The sequence below is a fragment of the Corvus brachyrhynchos genome, unplaced genomic scaffold, assembly GCF_000691975.1.
Source record: "Corvus brachyrhynchos isolate BGI_N302 unplaced genomic scaffold, ASM69197v1 scaffold14, whole genome shotgun sequence".
Lineage (NCBI taxonomy): Eukaryota > Metazoa > Chordata > Aves > Passeriformes > Corvidae > Corvus > Corvus brachyrhynchos.
The window spans coordinates 20,183,233-20,207,661 of NW_008239110.1; the positions used below are offsets into that span (position 1 = coordinate 20,183,233).

The 24,429-nt window shown below is 39.1% G+C and overlaps 1 protein-coding gene across 1 annotated transcript in view; it reads left to right on the forward strand.

The window, feature by feature from the left end:
* The window catches only part of MTHFD1L (methylenetetrahydrofolate dehydrogenase (NADP+ dependent) 1-like), a 148,382-nt gene that overhangs the window by 25,924 nt on the left and 98,029 nt on the right, over nt 1-24,429 (forward strand). The window contains exons 11-18 of the mRNA XM_017739428.1: nt 483-656; nt 8,353-8,489; nt 9,734-9,780; nt 10,640-10,747; nt 11,651-11,725; nt 13,010-13,112; nt 17,315-17,391; nt 22,380-22,520. Coding sequence (XP_017594917.1) covers nt 483-656; nt 8,353-8,489; nt 9,734-9,780; nt 10,640-10,747; nt 11,651-11,725; nt 13,010-13,112; nt 17,315-17,391; nt 22,380-22,520 — 862 coding nt within the window. The remainder of the gene's footprint in view (nt 1-482; nt 657-8,352; nt 8,490-9,733; nt 9,781-10,639; nt 10,748-11,650; nt 11,726-13,009; nt 13,113-17,314; nt 17,392-22,379; nt 22,521-24,429) is intronic.

Consider the following 24,429-nt stretch of genomic DNA (forward strand, 5'->3'; position numbering starts at 1 on the left):
GCTGTGTTGGCTCTGCCCTCGGATAAAAGGCGCTGCATGCACAGGCTTTCGGGTTTAGCAAATGTGTTTGTGTGACTGTTGGCCAAGGAATGCATGCGCTTTTTAGTAAATTGTATGTGCTGAAATATGCTGTGAGGGAGGAGAACAAAAGGGAAAACGAACCCAGAAACATCCATGTCCAGTGGGACAGAGCATCCAGCAGCCACGTCTCTAGCTTGATATGAAAGTATTACGTAATACTTGGAATCTGATTAAACAAGAGCTCTCTGTGAAATTGTAACAATTAACAAACACTGCACATGATTTTCAATGTTATATTAGGTGTTAGTTAATATTTAGGTTTGGTTAATAAAATATGAGAAAGAATTGAAAAACTCATTACAATAACGCCATTGTTGGATTATTTACTGTTGTTTTGTGCTCTGTCGTCGACCACCTAAGCTGAGAGAAATCTCCTGGCTCTTATTTGTTTTCTTTTCCAGTGATATTGAGATTTCCCGAGCACAGAGTCCAAAAGCTGTTGATGTGCTTGCCAAGGAGATAGGATTGCTTACAGATGAAATTGAGATCTATGGCCAAACCAAAGCCAAAGTACGTTTGTCCCTGCTGGAAAGGTTAAAGGATCAACCAGATGGAAAATATGTTCTAGTTGCTGGGTAAGAATGCAATGTAATGTCATTAATGTCCACCCTTTCCACTCTTATTAATATAAACAAGCAACTTTACTCTGCACAAACAAGAATCTTGAATGTTTTCATCTGTATGTTGCTCTCTTCTGAAAGCAAGCAGGTTTTGAACTTTTTTGAAGTAACACAGCTTTTCTTCCAAACTGTTATTACTGAAGTAAAGTATATTTTATAAAAGACAATTTGTTCTATGATTCTGTGAAATGTTAGCTGTTGGTGCGTGGAGGTTTTCTTACTGTTTTATCAGAATTTTAAATGTTTAGCTTGGATATTTAAAGCTGCTTGTATTGTAGCTGTTTATAAACAAACATTAACAGAAGCTACATGCTAATCTGTTGATATTAACAATAAATACGTTTTTTATTGAAGAACAGATTACAAAGTTTAAAAAGCCATGTTTTTCTCTCTGAAATGTAGACATGTCTCCAGGCAGGCTTATCCTGCTTGCTTTTCCCACTCTGAAGAGCTTCAGGTTTTTCTTGCATTGGGTGACCCACCATTTTCGTTCACCTTGTTTACTAAGTGGAAACTTTTACTTGTGAACAAACACGTGAAGGTTTTCATTAATATTTAAATTGCAGTGTGTTCTTTATATTCTGAGTTAATCTATTGGTTGCTTCCTTTAAAGTAAAATACAGGTTTAAAATACAGTTTTAGGCTGATTCAGAAGGAGAAGGCTGTTAACTGCCTTGATCTACTGTAACTGCCTTGATCTATTCCTCACCTTGGCTAGTGTTTCTCAAACTGTTTGCTTTACTGCCTTCCTGCGGGATCAACCTGGATTTCTAGCACTGTCTGAGATGGAGCTGTTGTAGACTGAGAGACTTGATGTTACAAAGATGAGGCAGGCAAGTTATGAAGCTTTGTTCAAAGCTATGTGAAATCCAGCATTAAAGATATTCCTGGAGGATGCTGGAGCAGTTAAGGGAAGGAAATAATAGCTGATTGAGATTGGTTTCCTTTGGCAGAGTTTTATTTGGTTTGGGGTTTTTTGTGGCATTGGAGAAACAAAAACAGGTTTGGCATTTGAGTGAGTTTGAAGAAAGTTGCTGCCGTGTATTTTCATGCTCATGGTGTCAATATCATCAGTTGGTCGTCATGCTGCAGGCCGATACAGGCTTCCCTAGCAACAAACCTCTAACAGAAGAGGAAGAAGTTATTTGAAAATGTCTGGAGGTACAAAGATAGCAAGCTGCAAAGCCCCATTCGGATGGATTTTAGTTGTGTCAGATTGCATGCACCAGTGCTTGCATTTCTTCACACTGCTTTGTCTCCCGTCTCCTTCAAAGAAGGTATCTCAAGCAATTGTCACAGAAAGCAGTGTGGAAGAAATGTGGAAGAAATGCAGAAGTTTTGACCAGCAAGATGAGAAGCTGGCAAAAAATAGAAAGTTGTATCCTCCTCTAAGTCTACGTAAAATGTAGAAATACAGAATGGTGTTTCAGAAACAAAGGGCTAGGTTTGGTACTTACCCAGCCTGATGATGCAACGTGTTGCCATTTGTAGCATCTCTGAAGTAATTTCAACTTGTGGGGTTAGTGCAAAGCCACATCTGCTGCAGGAGGAGTGCCTGGGCAAGGTCGCTACCGTAGTGGGAACATTCTCTTCTTAGAGAGTTCAAAGCTTGACTTTGAAATATCATACATATAAAGTATACATATAATGTGTGTTTATACGCTCTCAGCTGCTCTCATTTGCTGAGATGGCTGTAGCAGATGACAATCATTTTAAGAAAAGTGGGGAACTCTTGTCTGATGAGGAAATGTTCAGTATGGTGAAAATTGAGTATCACTGAAGTGTAGAAATTGGTGAGTGAAATAGTATTGTCATTTGCCTTCATTCTCTCCCTGCCAAGGCAAGGTCAACCAGAACCTGCCATTTGGATTATTATGTTTGTTCACAATAACCAAAGATATTTAAAAATTCTTTTAGAATGATGCAGTACAGGTCTTCAGAATAAATTTTCAGTGCTTCAGAGGAAACATTTAAGATATATGCTTATACCTAAGGGTCTGGTGGAAATATTTATAATGTATGATGGGAACTTCTCGTGTGTGAAAAGAGTGTAAAGTGTGTGTGTGTATGTATTCAACAAACTGCAAAATCTCCAACCTCCATCCGTGATGCAGCCAGCAACATTTGTGCCTCTAATTGCACATTCAGGTTTAAATGTTTCACAGTGTCTAGGAATTTATAAATATTTGCTGCAAATGCTTGTCTAGTTCATTCCTGATATGCTAAAGACCGAACTTCTTGTTCTGAACAGCAAAATGCAACTAAAATGTACCTTTTTATCTCTAAGGATAGTTGTATTTATGGCTCTTTAAAAAGTTGCTAACTGCAAAATCTTTTTTGTTCTTTCTAAATGCAAACAAATATGGCTAAGTACCTCATACAATATAAACTTTGTATGCTGAAATATTGCAGTTTGATTAACAGATCATGACACCCAAAATAGGACGAAGACTTTATTTCTTCGTAACTTCCATTTTCTTCTGTATGGAGACAATTCTTTTCTTTTTTTACTTCATTCTTGCTTTTTTATTTTCTTTGTCTGTGTTTGGCTTGCTATAGGGCTCGTGTTAAGACACTGTGGGGGTAGAACCACAAGTTATCATGGAGTAATTGGTTCTTGGGCATCAACTGCCTGTAAACAGGCTTTTAGTGTGCCAAATAATATATCGTAGGATCTGTTAACTCAAACTGCCTCCACTCATTGCCAGCTGAGAACATGCAAGTGAATGCAGCTTGAGCATGACCTAGGAGCTAAGTTTAGTGTCCAGGGTAACTTAATCACTCATTCAAGCATGTAGATGGCGTATTCACAAACACAATATGAAATTACAGCTAAAGTTTATTAGAATCTGTCTGTGTGCATATATTTCAGCATCTTGTTTCTAAATGCTCCAGTGCTGTGGCTTTTAGCAGATAATTCTGGAAATCTGTTCACTTCAAAAATGCAAGATGAGGAAGAATAAAAATTGGGAATATTATAAAATATAATGCCACTTTTAGCAAGAAGTGTGTTGGATTTTGAATGCTGGAAAATTTAAAATCAGTACTTTTCTCCTAACATTAGTTGATTGTTCTGTGATGAACTACTTTTTCAGTAAGGTAAAAACGGAGGAAAACAAAAATCTATTTCCTTTTACTATGTCTCTTGGGCTAAAAGGTGCTTAAAAACTAAGAAAAAAGGAAAACAAAAATTAGAGGAAAGCTACAGGGAAGGATAAGAGGGGAAAATACCCCTGTGTTGATGCCCTGAATTGTCTGACAATCCAATGTAAAGTCATAGTTGAGACAGTTGTCATGTATTGGTCATGTCATTGCACAGCTCCTGACTGGGATTGTCTTGTATGAGTCTGTAGTGGGTTATGAGAGTTTGTAGTGGAGGATTCCTCAGTCTGTTCTTCAGTCATTTTAACTTCATAATCTCTGTGCTTTTGTATTTGGAAGCTCCAGTCCCGTCCAAAGGATGCCACTGCAACGTTGTCATAACCTCATCTTGATGAGGTGACAGCAATTGCAACACTTCTGTGCTCAGAACTACATTTCTGACAGTTGTAACCTAGGATGGGAGATGTACGTAGGTGGGAACTCAGGTGCCCATGGCCTCCATAGCCTGGCTTCACAGGTTTCCATGTGGGTCACAGGAATTATGAACTCATTAAAATCTTTGAATCTGCTGATACCTATGAGTTGAAGGTAGGAAATTTGAAAGGGAATTGCCACATATCCAGTAAAGTTCTTGCTGGAGTCACAGCGGCTGGCGTAGCTGTGAGGAGGTTACAGCTGGTGCAGTGTGTGTCTCCCTGTTTGTTTATTTTCTCTTTGGGAGACCTCATGTAGCTTTCCCAGAGAAACAGCTCTGCTGTAAGCTAATGTGATGTATAACAAACAAACAAAAAGTCTGCATATTCTTATCTTTGTTTTGCTGGACATAAAGAGAGAAGGCTTTCCAACGTTATGGAAAACTTACTTTGCCAAGGAGCTGATGACTGCTTGGTAGGTGGCAAAGTAAGTTTTAAGGCAGAAAATTGTTGTGGGGTTTCTGTGTTTTGATTGAAAACATACTAAAGAAATTTGAAGAATAATGCAAATGGCTGTAAAAGTCTCTTGAAGTTCATTAAAATTTATTGCATTTTAAAGGAGGTTTTTCCTCAATTTTCGTAAGGTTAAAACACAGCATTGCACAATTGAGCTAAAGTTATCCATTGGCACTTGTAATTTTATACCCATGTGAGCAAGTGACCTGAGCTACAAGAGTGTAGGCTCAGTAGTGTAGCCAGCAAAAACAGCTCAGTGTCCACAAAACAGTTTAAGTGGATTATTTTATTTATAAAACCCAATCAAAGTAGAGCAGGTACAAGAGGGACGATACTTAAAATAAGCTTTTGAAAGGAAATTATTGGAATAGAATTTTCCTTTGATTTCAGGAGCTTTTTTTTCTTTTAACTAATGTTTAAAGCTGGGATTTTGGTAACTGTTGAAACTAATAAATAACTGCTTAGCTCTTGAGGTTTCCTGCCAGTTTAATCAATGAGCAGTGGTGTGTTTCTCTTCTTGCTTTCTGGAGAAAGGCCTGTCTCATGGAAAACTCCCAGTGCTTTCTGGTTCATTTTACATAGTCATTTTAGAATAGGCCAGTCGAGTTACCAGAGTGTTTTAGTAATGGGACACTTGATTGTGTGTTGTTACCTTCTGTGACAAGTAGATATTATTCTTCATGCTACCAACATGCCTTCTGGTTATGCATTTGTCAATTCCAATTTCCTTTCCTTTGCCAGATAGGAGGCTGCATCTTTGATTTTGCTGGTTTCACAGGGGTTGTAAAGAGTCCCTGTGTTGCTGTGCATGCCAGATCAGCCACCTGCCATGTTTTGAGCTGAACTGAGTAAATAACTAGGGATGGTGTCTCTGAATTCTCTTGAACCTGAACTTCATATGTCTGATGCCCAAAAATAGAGGTAGCCACCCACAGGATGCGCTACAAATGGAAATTTTTCTTTTAGTAGTGCAGCCATTGTGTGCACCGAGTTTTTGGGGTCTGTGGAAAGTTCTTTACTGGTAACTTCCAGTAAACAATTATAGGTGTTTTTTCATGGTGGAATAGTTTTCTTTTTGGTGTTTTGTTATTGCTGTTTTTTTCTTTTTGTTTTGTTGTTATTGATTGTAAATAATTGATAGCTTCAAGAGTTGTTACCTTGTTAAGTCTTTGAATGCAGTAATGCCTCAGGATTACTCATACATTCCTTAAATCTGGTTTTAATGCACAGGAATAAGAGGTTCAAGTAAATGAGATTAGGACAATAGACAAAAGTGAATTAGATAGTAGGAGAACAAGGGGTAAGGAGAAAGCATGCTAAGAATTATTTGAATGGGTTTGGGGAAACCAGTGTTAGAACAGTAGTCAGAAGGTGAAACTGGTAGTAAAAGTGAGTTAACCTGGCTCTGGTGCTCAGGAAAAAAACACATTTGTACAGAAGTGAGGATCCTGGGGCAAAAAGGAGATGAGAAAAAGAGTGGTGGGAAAAAGGGAAGTTGTCCTTGTGGCAACAGTAAAACCCTGAGGGCTCCCTGTCCTAACAATGTAGAGATTAAAAGTATCCTTTCTTCTGGGAACTGCAAACTTGAAAGTAAAAGAAATGAAGTAGCATTCTGTGCTCCTGCAGTAGATCAGAAGGAAATAAGAAGGCCTAGTATGGATAAAAAGGCGACAGGGACCAAAACTGCTTTGAGAGTAAATAAAGGATATGCTCTAAATCTCCCACATTTTTTTGGCTCTGCACAGATATTTTGCTAGAATTCTGTGAATTCCTTTTTAAGTCAAAGAAGTGCCATTCTAGGGTAATGGAATAGTAAGTTATTGAGGATGTTTTAGAATCTGACGGTTGGTAAACACAATTTATAAAATGTGGGAGAAAATTACTAAAACCAAGTGCCCAAAGTAAGTGACCTGTGGTCTCATAAGAGTAGTTCAAAGCGAAGAATTCAGGGAATCTCTTGTAGATGTGCTTAACCCCACTGATTTCACTGAAACTTTAGTTAAAAGACTACTTTTCTGAATTGCAATTTTTTTTCCTAGAACAATATAAAGATGTTAATTTGGCTTGCCTCCTATTGCCCAAATTTTCCAGACATATCTGCCCAAAGCATCTTTTTTAAAGTAAAAGCCCAGGAACTGATGATGCTGTAACAGAGAGATTTGTGAAAAGTTAATGTTTTTTCATCTATTTTATTTTGTGGGACGAAGAAGGGTTTTTGACAATGTGTGAACTGACTGAACTAAGCTGAATCCTACAATTACACTAATGTTTTTATGCCATTTGAATTGTGATCTGAGGATAGCAATATCTTGGAAAAATTACTAGTTAGGGAAGGAAGTGTTTCTAATTAGAGCTAGATGTTTCAGCTCAAGTTTTGAAGAGGTCACAGGATAAGGGTTCCCCTTTGACTAGGATCCATGTGCATGTTTGTATTTCCATGGGAATGAACATAGTTCTTAACATCAGCTTCACTAAAGTACCTCTCTGCAGGTAGAAAAGGCAGCAAAGATACAAATGGCTACACTTTGCCAAAAAGGAGGATTTGTGTGAAAGTGGTGTGAGTGGAAAAAAAGGACTGGGGCTTTCTTCTTTTGCCAATCAGAAAAAGAAATGCTGTGCCTCAAATGAATCATTTGAGTGCATTTTGGAGACATGAGATGTGTTCATACCTCAAGGAAGAAAAACCCTTGCACCCCCCCCACACTTTTAATGTGGATCATAAACAAATGTGCTGATGTTGAAAGTAGGCAGAAGATCATTTAAGCTGAGATGTCTCTCATTCACTGAAGGCTGATGAAGTTTTCTACTTGCAAAATCAGCTGTCATTGTCCCTTTATTAAAGGGGCAAGAATAGAATCTCCTCTAGGGACAAGAATAGAGTGGAGGTTTGATTCTCTGATTTGAGTTCGGAGGCCTTTCTAAAATTCTGTCCTGTTTCAGTCATGGTCTAAATTTGGGAGCTGTAGCATGAAGCTTTTGAGCTTTTGTACGGACTATGATTATCATTGTCCCTTATTGCCCTTAAATCTCCAAAACAAAAGTGTACAATAAATCATGTTCAATTGAATATACTGAATTTTGTGTCCTGTTTTATTTAAAAAGCAGTTGATCTGTCATTTTTGAGGGTTATGATGATGTGGAAGGTGGAGAGGGGTAGTTGAGCTCTACAAACAAAAGTGTTGGTTATTTAACTTAAAATATTCTATTATTTCATTCAAAGTTTGAGCAGTGGGAATAAAAGATCTCATGCATTACTACAGAAAAATATTAATACATGCTTAGAGTATCATGATGGATGGTTTGTTAATGAAACTGGTGAGACTTTTGTGCTGTAATAAAAATGTCTAAATTCAATATATTCTTTTTAGAACTTTTGCCAAAATAATCTTCTCTTTTTCTGCTATCATAGTAAATTGCTTAAATAGAAGACACATGTATATTAGCATTCCAGCTTGAGCTAGGGGCTAACATTGTGGCAGGATTTTTGTGAAGATAAAGTAATCTTATTGAAATTTGCTGTACAAATATTCTTCATTGAAATCAAAAGCTGTAAGTTCTGATATCCTTAGCAAGGCTGACATCAGCAAAAATTTGATTAATCTTTTTTCTTGTTTTGCTAGAATAACCCCTACACCCCTAGGAGAGGGGAAAAGCACAGTCACAGTTGGTCTTGTTCAGGCACTTACTGCACACCTTAACATTAATTCCTTTGCTTGTCTGAGACAACCTTCTCAAGGACCTACTTTTGGAGTTAAAGGTACATAATATTTGCAGAATCTATGACTTTTCAGATTAAAAGGAAGTAATGCTATTTTGCTTTTTTTATTTTATTTCATTTCTTCTTTTTTAATTTCTTAATTACTTCACTCAGTGGATTGTCCCAGTGGTAGCATATTCGATGTTTTAGTACATATGTAATTAATAGATAAGGGTTTCTTGCACATGACTTTCTGTGCAAGGTTCTTGCCTATGTTCATGCATGTAACATATATTGATAATGCAGATAAAGCCTAGACATAATGAAAGGCAGAGGGATGTATTAGCCAGGAGGAATTTTGTGTGGTACACACCCTTCCAGTCACCCCTCTACTTGGAGGTTCTTTAAATGTGTTTCTAAATGTTACTATTTTATTATTCCTTGAGAAAGAGTCCATACTGGATATTTCCAGGCAATACAAGGAAGTTAGCAGTTGTGGTTCAGCTGTGTCAGCAGCATAACGTTTGGCTAGGTCTGAACCTCTCTGTTCTCCTGAGCTGTCGCCTCTAATAATGGGCTGCTGCTTTTTTGCCTAGAAACTTTATAAGAGCCTGAGAGCCAGGTAAGACCCAGCCAGATTTCAAGCCCATCTTCAATTCTGATAGGAAGTAATGCAATCTTTTTTTTGCCATTTCTCAGCTGAAATTGGTGCCTAACTGGGCAAGCACTCACCATCTGCTCTGCTTTGCTTTGCTGAAGTTTAAGTTAACAAGTTTGGTTTCAGCTGGAAGGCTCCTGGTGCTTGGTGCTTCTCAGCTAAGGACTGATGCGTGTGAGTGCTTTAATCCCTTCACTCAATTTGTGCATAGGCAACAGCAAGTTCCTTTGCCTGTACCATGAGAGGTAGTGGGGAAGGAGTGCTCAGGCAAGGGTGTGAAGGTTTCATTCAGAAGCAGTGCTTGCTTGTGACTGCTTTGTCTTTTCACCCAGCAGCTGCATGTGCATGACTGTGTCCTAAATCTGGGCAGGAGCAGAGGGCAGCCCTGATGCAGCCAAAGCCTGCAGCACCCATCATGTGCAGGTTTTCATTTCAGAGCAAGAATTCCCTTTTTAGTACCTGCTGAAAAAAAAGCCAGCAAGATTAAGGAAATCATGTTTATTTGGGTGCATCACTGATCTTCTAATAGAAATCAAAATGCCAAAAATGTGTCATCATTGCTGTATGTTTCACTTTGTGTGTTTGAAGATGGTTGGTTTTTTCCAAAGCTGATGGAACTGATGTGACCATGTGCTTCCCTGTGCAGGTGGAGCAGCTGGTGGTGGATACGCTCAAGTGATCCCCATGGAGGAGGTGAGACAGCCTCGACTTGCAGTCTGTGATATGGTTTAATGGGCATGATGGTATTCAGCTGAAGATTGGACTTGATGATCTTGGAGTTCTTTTCCAACCTTAATGATTCTATGATATTCCTAGTGCTTGTTTGGAAATGTGTGACAGTTTCACCCCAAGAGAGTCTAATTTAGAGCTCAGGAAAACCTCTCTGGCCAGAACTGGTGAAGAAACACCTTGACCATGCACAGCTGGTCCAAGCAGAGTTCTAGTGTCAGCCCTGAAGTGCCATTAAAACTGTCCTTCCGACTCCTTCTGTCAGACACATAAAAAATAGAGGTATCTGTGTAACACAAGTCTTAATTTAAGATGCTCATTTCAGAGTTTTCACAAAACTTTGTTCATCAGACTTTGTATCAGCAAAGTTCGTGCCTGTTAGGTTAGGGGCTGTTCTCCTGCAGTTAACAGAAAGCTGGCACACACCCCCAAAGCCAGCATACATGCTGTGCCCTGGGGCAGGGTCAGCAGTAATCCACACATCTAGTCCAGGTGAGTTAGTAACTATTAACACTAAACTGATTCAGTATTAATGATGTGGAACTATAGCCCTTGTCTTCTTATTCTTGAATCATTTAGTATGGAATGAAGATGTTCTTGCTTTGTTTGGCCACACTTAAGAGTGGTGTACCATGTACTCAGCTGAAAACAAGTCCTTCATATGTCTCAGTGTATTTTCACCTGGAAATCTTTAGCCTACCCTGACAGCTGGCTAATCAGAGCTGTAGTGTCTGAGATAGCAATGATTGCTGCTGCTAATTTGTCTTAATGAATTTAATTAAATGTTTTCTAATAAAAAGATCTTCTTGTTTCCCCCTTCTAGTTCAATCTTCATTTGACTGGAGATATTCATGCTATAACTGCTGCAAATAATTTGCTGGCTGCTGCTATTGATGCTAGGATCTTGCATGAGAATACTCAGTCTGATAAGGTGAGAATTACTTTCTCATATCCAGATGACATTTTTTCTTTTCAGCTTTTCAATAAACTGCATTTCAGAGAAAAACACATTTATTGTTCTATATTTTCACCATGTGGACAGTAACTTGCTGAAGCCATTCCATGTTCTGCTGGGAAATTTTCCTTATACAATACATTTTTCTGGCAAATAGCTATCATAAGGTAGTGTTTTAGGATAACAATCTCATGCCTGGAACATTGACAACTCTTTCAGACTGTACTAAATAGTGTAATAAAGCATGTTCTCCCTATATATAATCTTATTCTTTTCAATAATTTGTAGACTCACTTTAAAGTTACAAATTGTATTTCTGATGTGTAGTTGGGTATGATGTACCTTAAGAAGAAGGAGTTATGGGGAAAATAAACTAGATCATTGTCCCTCTGCTAAATATATTGTGACCTTAAAACAAGTCTTAACTTGGGGCTTTAAAAAGAAGGGAGAAGATTGAGGAAGGAGTCTCTTCTTTCTGTCTGCAGTATTAAAACTGAGCAGGGTTGACATATTTCCTTTGCTTGGTACATTGGTGCACAATGTACGAGTGTACATTTAGGCAAGTTTGGAAATTATAATTATAGTTTAAATACTTTGGATCTTGGTTAAAGTTTTAAAAGGTTCCCAGTTTCAAAATTAATATATATTGTTTTGGTGAAACAGAGAAAACCAGTAATTTCTGGCAACCAGATTTTAGGCTGTTAAATCATAGACATGGCTCAGAAGCCTGCCACCTTCTCAGAATTGTTTTTTAAATCTCTAACCAGAAGTCCACAACTTAGGTGGTTAGGAAATTCTTACTGAAATTAGGTGGAATAAATTTAAAACGCATTGGCTTTTTATAACTTTTTCTTTCAACTTCTTGTGTGGTTTTTCTAGTCTTTGTATAATAGGCTGGTTCCAGTAGTTAATGGCGTGAGAGGATTTTCTGCTATTCAGCTTGCCCGTCTGAGAGTAAGTTGTTAATTCAGTCTCTCCTCAATTATAGTGTCTCTTCATGAAATGTATTCTCTTACACAACTTGTTTAAAATGATTTGATGTATGGGACTGAGTTTGTATAAACCCTCATGAATATATGAAGTCTAGACTTGTTTTTTGAAAGCATCATCCTTGGAGTAATAGGATCTGGGTCTGATATTATTTTTATAACTAACATTTTTGCTATTCTTTTCTCCTGAAATAAACCAGTAATGTTTTTAAATGCTGTGTCTTTTCTGATGAAATATTAAAGTTTTTTAAATACTTTTCCAATTATGGTATAGTCACACTTGAAAGCTCACATTCTTCAGTTTTGCAATATTTTCTGATTTTGAAAGTTTAATATAGCATATATTTCTGGGGTTTTATTGATATCAGTTTGACAGTGTTCTTCCTTCAAGGGATACATTTGTATGTTCAGTATATTTTCGTATCCCATCTTGCTTGCTGAATGCTTCCAGAAGAGCTTCCTGTGCAATTCATATATGAATTACATGTCTGGATTTGAGATTGCCACTCTGATAAAAACCTAGAGAGGAACACAGTCCATTAGTGTAGGAGAAAGATAATATGAACCCCTTAAATATGACCCTTGAGAACAGCTCCAGCTCTTCTGTGGCCAGTTTCATATTTGTTGTTGGCTTATGAGTCCTGACTGGTCATGTTTCAGTCATCAGATGGCAACAGGATTGGGGGGTGGAAAGAAGGATAAGAGGTAGTGCCAGCTTCTGTTTTGGCAGGGGGAAAAAGAGTTCTCACAACATTTTAAGCTTTTGCACTACTCAGTTGAATGTCAGTAAACTACAATGGGGATGATGCCTGCTTGACTCTAAGGCAGAGTCAGGCTCGGAGATTGTTCCACTGGAATTCTGGAATATTTTCATTTTGTTCTTGTTTACAGTTACTACCAACTATGTCTGTATTTGAAATGGATTTCTCTCTTCACATGAGCTGCAACTGAGTAAAGAGAAGTTTGGCTTTATAACATTTATAGCATTTATAACATGAATCATAATTTCCAATATATTTGAATTATTTTGCTGTGAATTATTCTCAGTGTAATGATTCCTTATATCTAACAAGATGTCAATTGTAAAGGAATCATTATGGGATCAGGTTACATTTTTCTCAAAACAGGATTACTAAGATTGAAACTCCTCACTTACATTTGTAAGTGTGGGGTTGATAGGCCAGAGCAGCTACACCATTTGAAACAAACAAGCCATTTCATTGCACTTCTTGAACTTGTTTGTGCTTAGAGGCTGGGAATAAACAAGACTGATCCTGAGACTTTAACAGAAGAGGAGATCAGCAAATTTGTGCGCCTTGACATTGACCCATCAACCATAACATGGCAAAGAGGTATGTAGTCAGAAAGGCTCACTTCACCTTGGATTTCATCATATTTTATTTCCTAATTTGCTTAATTTTACCTGAATCAGAGCTGTTTCTGCTCGGACTGTAAGAATAACCAATTTGCAAGTGGGAAGTGTGGGTGCATAACAAATGCAGGTGCAGCATGTTGCTCTAAACTTGGTCAAGTATCTGCAATAACTCGAGACTTTGCTAAAATTCTGAAAGGTAGGTTTCTTTGACAGTTTAAATATGTCCCTGGTCTCTCTCACATTAGGTAATACCTCTTCAGACATATGAAAGTGTATTTTCTGTGCATTTTGCAAATCTTAGCCATTCTTTTCTTAACTGTGTCTGTTATGGCTCTAGATTATTTGTATTTATTCTTCTTGATTTTGGTCCCTCATCCTCCCAAGCTCAGCAGCCTGGGTAGCTCAAGAGACTTAATAGGCTTAAGGGATTATGTGTTTTTCTGATTTTTGAAGTCTCTTGAGTTGTTTGCTTCATTTGGAAAAAGAGGTGAAAGATGTGGTACTGTTGCCAAGCAAACTGATATCCACTCTGATACCCTTAGACAACTCCCCTTTGCTTTTTCCAGTTCTAGTGCTGGGTCAGATTTCAGTGTTTACCTCAATTTCTAGACCTATCTTTTTCTTCTTTAGGGAAGTAAACTCTGCATAAAGTTTTGGGCTAAATACCACTGGATTTTATTTTCTTTCTTAGTTCTCAAATACTAAAGTTATCACTGTTACATGGAATGTATTGTGATGCTTAGAAAAAAGGGTGAATCTATTGAGAAGGGAGGGGTCTTGGCCATGCTTTACTGTGCCCTTTGTGTGCATGTAATCTCAGACTTGGGGTATTTTTCTCAAGATAATTCTGTGGATGTGGCAGAAGATGTTTTTTATTAGTCACACAGTGTGTCTGGAAGAGACCTGTATTAGGATGAAGAAGTAATATAAATGTTTAGTGTAATATGACTCCTCTTTTTTATCAGCATGGGTTTGGAAGGAGGCAACATTGCTCAACAGCTGTTAACCTCAAGGGAGTTATTTAATTAATCTCAACCAATGTTAGTGAAATTTCTATTCCACACAGCTCTATATGATGTACGTACCTTAAACATTTCAGAAAAAAGCCTGAGTTTAGGAATGGTTTAGATAACTTGGAGAATGTTTTATTTAGGACTGTTTCTGCAGTCCATATGTCTAGGAAGCTTGTTACATACCAGGGAATTTGTAGGGAAGAAGAGTTAAGCTCTCAGATTTTCTGAAAATTAATTTTAGTCAGGACCTGTTTCCATAGAAGTACCACAAACTTTCAGTTCATTGTCAGCTTAAACTAACTTGAAAACGTACAATATACTGAAAAGTGGGAAAGCTTCCCTCTTCTTAGTCTTCCGCTGGTATTCAGATTCTGTTTACATCTCTAGAGGATAAGGAAGCGGATACATTAAACCTAACACTTATTTGAACCTAAACCTTAGTCAAAGGTTTACTTTGGGTGAAGGAAGAGGGATGATTTGGAGAAGGAAAAATTGGTTTTATGGCAAAACCAGTTATTCCTTATTTTATTACTACTTAGTGCAGCTATTGGAATCTTCTTGGAGAATGAGTGACCACAGTGAGAAGGTAAGTATATCTCAGTGACCAGGAGTTGCCGGGGCAGTTACAATTTCATGGTTAGGGTGTTTAGGTTACATGATTTCGTAAGGAAGGACCAGATAAAAAAGCAGCTCACTGTCCACACTGGTGGGAATGCTGGTTCCTGCCCTCAGGTGCCAGAAGTAGACTGGAAAGACATTTAGGTCTGCTTAAACTGTGTTGTGAGACTGAGCTTCCCAGGAAGAGAAGGGAGAAGTTTGTGCTGGCAGGATCAGCTTGCCATATGGCTTCACAGTGCCATATGGTACCACAGCTTGGTGCAAGGCTACAGCTTCCATGTACCAGGCTCTGTCCTGCCATTTCTGCCAGGAGTGTAGAATTTTAGAGTATGACTGTGTATATATAGAAACCAAAAAGAGTTAGCCAAATCTGTGTTGCAACATCCCTTAAATGGAATTCCTGAAGAAATTAGGGGCCTAAAGACCAAGTAGAGGGAAGAAGGTATGTGTGGTATTTATAACAGCCCCAAGAGAAATGCCCAGGAAGGGAGGAAGTGACTTAAATCTTGGTTTTCTCCCAGCTCACTCACAAGCCTGAACTGGAGTTGTGTAAGATTAAGATTCAAACTCCCTCTTGTTCTTGGGTAATTATGTCATCCTTTTCTGTGCAGACAGTTTTGTTAATCTCCAAAAGCAGCAGGAGAAGTGGAAGGAGCTGATTTCACTAACCTTGAGTACAGACAACTTCTCTGGAGGTCCCTGGATTCTCCACTTATAAATGAACAGGACTCAAATCTACCAGAAGATTGAGTTCACTGCCAAGCTACAGGCTGAACTTTTATCAAGAGTACCTTGCACCCTTTATTTTAGGGTTGGTGCAAAGTTAAGCATTTCTAGGATTACAGAGCCTGTAAGAAAGAGAGAGTCTATTTTTGCTTTCTGTAGGGGTTGATGTCCCCCCTTGTCCTATCACTGCATGCCCTTGTAAAAAGTCCCTCTCTGGACCCTTTAGGTACTGGAAGGTGCTATAAAAGGTCTCCCTGGAGCCTTCTCTTCTCCAGGCTGAGCAGCCCCAACTCTCTCAGCCTGTCTTCATAACAGAGGTGCTCCAGCCCTCTGATCATCCTCATGGCCCTCCTCTGGACAGCAAGTTCACAACCTATGTTGGGGCCCTCAGAGCTGGATGCAGCACTCCAGATGAGGTTTCACAAGAGTGAGTAGAGGGTGAGAATCACTTCCCTCAGCCTGCTGGCCATGCTGCTTTTGATGCAGCCCACGACACAGTTGACCTTCTGGGGTGCCAGTGCACATTGCCGAGTCATACTGAGCTTCTTATTAACCAAGAGGCCCATGTCCTTCTTCCCAGGGCTGCTTTTGATTCATTCTCTGCCCAGCCTGTACTTGTGCTTGGGATTGCCCCAAACCAGGACCTTGCACTTGGCCTTGTTGAATTTCATGATACTTGAGTGGGCCCACCTCTCAAACCTGTCCAGGTTCTTCTGGATGGCATCCCTTCTTTCCACCTAGTATGTTGACCACTGTGCACAACCTGGCATCATCAGCAAACCTGCTGACGATGCACTGAGTCCCACTGTCCATGTTTCTTACAAAGATGTTAAACAGACCAGTCCCAATACCAGGCCTCAAGAAACACCACTCATCACTGGAACACACTTGGACACTGAGCCATTGACTGCAACTCTGAGTGCAGCTGTCCAGCCGGTTACTTTCACCGAGTGGTCCATCTGTCAAATCCATGTCTTCACTTTAGAGCTGATGATGTCATGCAGGATGTCCTCCTAATGTTTCTTCCCAGGAAGCATCCTGATCAGTTCTCAGCAGATGAGAGAGCTCTTTGATTATTCTCAGTCCTTCCTTTTGGCTACTACAACGGCAGGTTTGAAGTTGAGTGTTGAAAGTGCAGAACTGGAGAACTTGGCTTGTGATGTTTGTTAGAAGTCTGCAGTTCCACACATTGATTTGGTGCCCTTGCAACACCAAAAGTGTTTCCAGGTTAGAAATATGATTGTCTGAGATTGAAGTTGTGTTAAATAGCAGGTGGTTTATCTTGACAGTTGAAAGAAAAAAACCGAACCAACCTTCCTTTAAATGCTGTGCAGCTGAATGTGGAGTTAGTTACGGTGATGTGTGTGGAAGATACTTGTCTGGAAGAAGCAATCTGACAACATAATCATCCTTTAAAAGAGGAACTTACCAAGTCTAACCAACATCATGCAGTCTTAAAATCAATTCTTAACAAGTCTGTGATGAAGCAGATAATTTGAAGTAGATCTGGTGCTTTGTATCTACTAAGACTGATTTTTCTCATGGAGGTAAAATACTAAGTTGTACGTTAGAGTATTAAGAATCTGTTAGCTTCAAATGCTGTTCAAATAAACTGTATTTGAGTTGTTTTGACCTGTCATCAAATGGTATCAACTAGAAGGGAGCAACCAAGTCCGTGCCAGTGCTAACAGAGAGAAGTGTGGTTATCTGGTTACACTGTTGGAGTTGAACCTTACATGTGTAAAAACAGGTATGTCTGCAAAAAACCCATCTTCCCGAGACCTTGTTAACATGTTTTGCTTTTGCTATTCCCTTATTTCAGTGGTGGATACAAATGACAGATTCCTGCGCAAAGTAACAGTTGGGCAGGCAAATACAGAGAAAGGATTTGTCCGTCAGGTATGTAAAGGCAGTTAACAGATCATATTCTGGACAGACTTTGCTTTGGAGAGGCTGGGAGAGTTTCTGCAGTTCTTTCAGTGTACTTGCAATATTGAAGTCTGTTGCTGTTGTATAGTAATCTTGCAGTGAAATTGATTGTGTTAATGAGTAACTGAATCTCAAGTTTCAGAAACAGAAACCAATGCATATTCCACAATGTGTTGAAAGCACTTAAAAAATTGCATGTATCAGAGGTTTAACACTGTCCTATGACAGGGTGCCTTTATGCCCTCATAAAGTTAATTTGTATGACTTTTAATTTTTTTTTAAATCTTTGTAACAATTTATGTAGGATACATGTAATTCAAATTACATTTAAATTTAATTTTAATTTTTTTTTTAAATAAGCTTTTTATTCAGAGTTCTCATTTCCCTGTAATGCATCTCAAATTTGAGAATCTGAAATATAAGACCTCTGAGCATGTACTTGCTTTTTTGTGTGGACTTGAAGGGATAGTTCAGCAAATAAGTATGTGCATTCTTTTCAGTGGTGTAAAAAGCTAACCTGCATTACTATATGAAAGATTCTGGAAGTTTATTAAAGAACTTGCTGATAAATTGAAAGCCAGACTTCTCCAACACCACCCGAACAAGTGTTCCTGGTGTAACGTAGGTAAATCAATTTCTGAAACAACGCAGAGTGGAACAGCAGTATCAGGAGGAGCAAACTCGTTGTGATGATGTGGTGTTGCTCCTAATTTGATGAAGATCTTGTAATATAACATTCTGGATCATTAAGTTCTGACTGTTTTTATATTTTGATGTTAACAATTCTTGTGGTAGAGAGAAGGTTCTCACACATTTTGGGAATCCTAGCTTGAATTTTTATTTATGGTTTCAGACCTCTTCTAGGCCTTATGCCTAAATAAAGAGACCAAGACATAGTGCTATGTTTTTTGCAGCAGGTAAAGCTAAGTCAGATTGGAGAGAAGAACTTCAAAGAGAAATCATAAAATCCTAGAGCAGTTTGAGTTGGAAGGGATCTTAAAGATCATCTAGTTCCAACCCCTCTGCCCTAAACAGGGATGCCTTCCACTAGAAATGCTCACTTGTTTTGGTTTTGAACACACAAAATAGAAATTTTTCTGTCTGTAGCTTACAGGAAATTCAGTATTAGCTAATAGTCAGTTTTGATAATGGGCTAGGACCACAAAATATTATACTTAGTATGAGTTCCTTCAACGCTTGAGACCTTTTCATATGTTTAGATTTTTTTCAGCAACTCAATGTGATTATTGGTTTTAAGCCGGGTTCTGCCAGCCTTGCTGTGTAGTATTTTACCACTGTAATTGTACTGCTGAGTTAAATGTGGGTTATTTTATTATAGAGTAGCAGTTGACAATATGGCTATCAAATGTTGCTTCTGTACTTTTCCAGTTAAAATTAATGCTTTCAATATTGAGATGTTGGATTGATGCATATCCATTCACATTTTAACATGAACTTAGTGACTCAAGAAATAGAGTTAGCAGTTAGGAAAACTCATTTCAGAGCCTAGACAGAGATCCAGAGAAAACAGGACTTCATAGTTAACAGATGCATTTTATAAATATTTGGAGTGATGTTCTAGCACTCTTAAAATCAATGACACCTGTGTAAAATGTCAGAGCACAGCAGGCACAAAAGTCTGCATTTTAATGAACAGGGATGCTGTGGTTTCTAAAGAGTATTACATGACTGATGCTCTTGATCCTGCAATTGAATCCATGTGGGTGGATCCTTTCATCAATAGAAAACTGACTTTGCAGCTAAGACTTCTGTCAGCACTTCATAGGTGTATAAAGGTTATTAGAGTTAAAATAGCACCTGCTACTACAATCTTTTGTGCCTGTTTTTTCAATTAAATTTTATATCACTCTTTGAGCATCTACCTGGGATTATTTTTCCTGTTCTTTTGGGTTTATATAGAAGCAATGATAATGAAAATGTCTTTTGTGGGTCTTCTGATAAGCATTCTGATAGATTAGAAGTATTTTACCATATGGATTGGACATGGATTTCTCAGGCTTATTTCTCATCTTACATATGCTGCAGTGACTTACTGAGGACATTCTCAAATTCAGAGAAGATAGTGGTATCCATGTCATCACAACACTAACAAAGTTCATTGCATATAGAACTGCTTCCAAAGGATACAGAAAATCTGTTTTGTAATTTCAGCATTTCACTTGAATCCCTATGCCGAAAATCTCAGTTACAGAATAATTTTTCTTTTTGGTGGTATGTATGACTCCCTGCCTGTACCCAAAGCAGAAAAGTGCTCAGGTGTCTTCAGAAGTTTTGACTAAACATGTGGGTACATAGAGGTCAGCCTGAATAAGGCTGCTCTGGACTGTAGCTGTCAAAATCTAAAAGCAGGAACATGGGTTAAAAAAGGGCAGAAGCTCTTAAAAGTACTGGGCAAATGCACAAGAGTGGTGGGGTGTATGTTCTATGTAGATGCTTCTTAAAAACAGACAAAGCTCTCAATTTCAACAGATTCCTCTGGTATTAGTATGGGATACATCTGCTAGAGGTCTGATAGAAACAGTCCTGGGGCTTTTTTCTTACATGGATAGCAGTAGGATGTAGTTACTAAACTTTATGTAGACATTAATTGCTGGAGATGGAGAGATTACTAAAGAAATTGCAGTTCTTGATCACTGCCAACATTGCATTCCTATCACATAATACATTAGGGGCTTTTCTTTTCTTCTCTGTTTATGTTCTGACAGCATGTGGCCTGAGTTTTACTAATAGTGAATTAGTACAAATACTACTAATCTATACAGCAAGCTCTTAAAGAGAAGTAAAAACTATTACTTACATTGTGCTGAAACGCTGTTTCTAAAAGAATGATAGAACTGATGCCACATATAGTTCTTGGTGCTTTTTGACTTACATATTTGTTCATTTAGGAAAAAAAAGGGGCAGAGATGTATTTTACGTTTTCAGAGGTCAAGCACAAGACCTAACAGCATAGACTCTAAATTTTGAGCTTAAGTAGAAAAAGAATGATCAAATGTAGCAAGAATGTTTTTGAAACCAGAATAAAAAGCTGTTGGAGATTGTTACAGAAAAAAAAAATTAAAAAAAAACCCTCCACAATGCTGTGTTCTTTTGCTCAGGCCAGTAAAACTCAAAAAACATCTGGTGATTTTCTGTTTCTGCCACAGAAAAAAAATTCTTGGTCCTTCAGGGAGCATCTCTAAGGATAATGTGAGCTAAGGGGGGGCCAAGCAGTCTGCAATGCTGGTCCTCAAATAACTGTAGTGTAATGGAGAATATTAATGAGGGAATATAAGGTGTTTGAAGTTCACAGAATCATACAATATCCTGAGTTGAAAGGGATGCATCAAAGTCTGTCTCTTGGCCCTGCACAGCACCATCCCCCGAGTCACACCATGTGCCTGAGAGCATTGTCCAAACACTTCTTGAACTCAGACAGGCTTGGTGCTGTGACCACTTCCCTGGGGAACCTGTTCCAGTGTCCAGCCACCCTCTGGGTGAAAAACCTTTTTCCAACCTAAACTTCCCCTGGCAGAACTTCAGGCCATTCCCTTGGGCCCTTCTCACCACAGAGAAGAGATCATTTTATGCCCCTCCTCTTCCCCTCACAAGGAAGTGTAGACTGCAATGAGGTCTCCTCTCAGTCTCCTCTTCTCCAGGCCAAACAGACCAAGTGACCTCAGCTACTCCTCATATGGTGTCCCCTCAAGGTCCATCACCATTTTTATAGCCCTCCTTTGGATGCTTCCCACTATTTTTATGTCTTTCTCGTATCATGGCCCCAAAACTGCCCCCAGCACTCGAGGCGAGGCTGTCCCAGTGCAGAGCAGAGTGGGACAATCCCCTCCCTTGCCCGGCTGGCGATGCTGTGCCTACCCTCCACAATGCTGTGTTCTTTTGCTCAGGCCAGTAAAACTCAAAAAACATCTGGTGATTTTCTGTTTCTGCCACAGAAAAAAAATTCTTGGTCCTTCAGGGAGCATCTCTAAGGATAATGTGAGCTAAGGGGGGGCCAAGCAGTCTGCAATGCTGGTCCTCAAATAACTGTAGTGTAATGGAGAATATTAATGAGGGAATATAAGGTGTTTGAAGTTCACAGAATCATACAATATCCTGAGTTGAAAGGGATGCATCAAAGTCTGTCTCTTGGCCCTGCACAGCACCATCCCCCGAGTCACACCATGTGCCTGAGAGCATTGTCCAAACACTTCTTGAACTCAGACAGGCTTGGTGCTGTGACCACTTCCCTGGGGAACCTGTTCCAGTGTCCAGCCACCCTCTGGGTGAAAAACCTTTTTCCAACCTAAACTTCCCCTGGCAGAACTTCAGGCCATTCCCTTGGGCCCTTCTCACCACAGAGAAGAGATCATTTTATGCCCCTCCTCTTCCCCTCACAAGGAAGTGTAGACTGCAATGAGGTCTCCTCTCAGTCTCCTCTTCTCCAGGCCAAACAGACCAAGTGACCTCAGCTACTCCTCATATGGTGTCCCCTCAAGGTCCATCACCATTTTTATAGCCCTCCTTTGGATGCTTCCCACTATTTTTATGTCTTTCTCGTATCATGGCCCCAAAACTGCCCCCAGCACTCGAGGCGAGGCTGTCCCAGTGCAGAGCAGAGTGGGACAATCCCCTCCCTTGCCCGGCTGGCGATGCTGTGCCTGATGTTCCCCCGGACACGCTTGGGTCTCTCTCGTGGGCACTGCTGACTCATGTTCAACTTGCCATTGACCAGGAGCCCCAGGTCCCTCTCCACAGCTCTGCTTTCCAGCAGCTCATTGCCCAATCTGTACGTACAAGTTACTCTAGTTTTGCGTAATCTCAAAAGCTGTACGTTACCATTTAGAACTTGTTTGAATTCCAGTGTGAAATTTATCTTTCCTGTGTTTATTCCTGATAATCACCTATGAGTATTTCAGCTGACTTTGATTTGGTTCATGATTCTCATTTCTACTTTACAGGCTCAGTTTGATATTGCTGTTGCGAGTGAAATTATGGCCATCCTGGCACTTACCACCAGCCTTCAAGATATGAAAGAAAGACTGGGGAAAATGGTGGTGGCTAATGACAAGAAAGGAGAACCAGTAACAGCAGAGGATTTGGTATGTTCAGTGCTGTAGAGACCTGTGAATAACCTCAGACATGTCTGTTTTGCCTCTTGAAGCATTAGAAAGGCAGGTGCATGCCAAGGATTTTGCTTTGAACAGCACAGTCAGATATCAAAGAAAGATCATCTTCTGGGCCAAAACCTGCTTGAGAATGAGAACAAGATGTAGAACTCATTTCTTCAACTCTGGTAACATCTGGTTCAGGAAGCCTCTGGTCTCCATAACCTACTTGGATCATTTTCTGCAGTTCTTAAGGCAAACAAATTCGGTGCTGGAGGGAGTCAAAGTGCGGACTCTTATTTGAGAGAGCTGGTAATGTTTGCTACTGTACTGAGTCTGCTCAGATGTTACTATGATAGTTACCACATGAATGCCTCTTCCACTGAATCAGAATGGAAACAAGCTGTTCTTAATTCAAAGGTTGCTGATAGTGCTTGGGACAGGGTTATCTGTCTTTTTTTTTTTTTCTTTACCTTAACTAGTTGCTGTTTTCTTATTCCCTACTTTAGCTTCTGAAAAAAAATCAGTGTGTTTTTTCTTTAAATCCCATTCTATCCCTTGTATCCAGGCTGTGAGTCGTTGAACACTGGTTGGAAGGTCACATGTGGTTGTGTATGGCAGGTTCTGGTGCAGCCAGAAGCTACCAGTTGACATTTGTAATCAGCTGCATGCCAGGAGTAGTCTAATGCCAGCCCACTGGTGATGGCTGCCTGTATCACAGAGGCTCTGTATGTTTTCTCCTGTTTCTCCCTGTTCTGTGAACATCTGCTCAAACTTACTGAGTATTGAATGAGTAAAGCAATGAGTGTCCTGCCTTGTCAGCAAAGATAGCAAATCTGCAAGTCAGGGACACCTTCACAGGCTTAGTGGATTCCAGTTTAATAAAGAAAAGAAAACATATCTAGTGTGCCTGGATTTAAGAATGAAATTAAGATAAGGTTAAAAATTTCTTAATACAGTCATCATTACAATTCAAAGTAAGTCATCTACTCCCAATTATGCAAGAGACATGAAAAACTGCATTCAGTATTCCAGCTGTTGAAGTTGTGCTTTTGCTTTTCAATTGTATAACTTTGTCTTGGCCAAATGGAGGGGAATGTGGAATAAGTTACATTATAAGGCATATGCAAAATCTTTAAAATTATTTAGTGTTAGAATTAAAACTGCATTTGAAATACATGATTTTAATTTTGACGCTACTTTTGTATGAAGGTACTTTAATTTATTAACATTGCAAAATATTTGACCTGCTAACCACTTAATGCTAATCAGCTTGATGAATGAAGGAAATGGCTTTTCCATAGGGGCAAAAGAATTTTAGAACTTTTACACTGTGTTCCTAAAATGAAAGTTGTGCTCAGCAAAATGTCTGTTACTAATTCAGTTTTCTTTGTCCTTTTTAAAAACAAACTTCCTATGCTTAGTGTCTCAATCATTTGATAGTGTTGCTTGTACTGAACATATGTTTCTAGTTGTTCTTTAAAGCAGTGTTTTGTATTATACAAAAGAAAAACCGCCCAGAAAGAAAAAATCATCACAGTCTGAAGGACATGTGTTATGAGTATCTGCAGCTATGCTGCTGCATTCTTTTTCTTCTGGAGGTTCTCCATACCATGCACAGGAAAGACTTGTGTGCATGTCATGACTGGGAGGTGCAGAAACTCTTACCTCTTTTGTTGTGCAGTGTGTTAAAAATGAGTATGGGAACTATGGGAGTAAGCAGAATATGATTTTGTGGTTAAGGATGTAAAGCATCTCTTTGAAGTGTTCTATTCCTATGGTTTTGCAAAACTTACATGTGGTGCTCTGTCCACACAAACTGATTCTTACAGCACATAAGGAGTTATGCATTCCTCAGCTGGTTTAATACTAAGGAGCTAAACAACTGAAATTTATGGAAAGA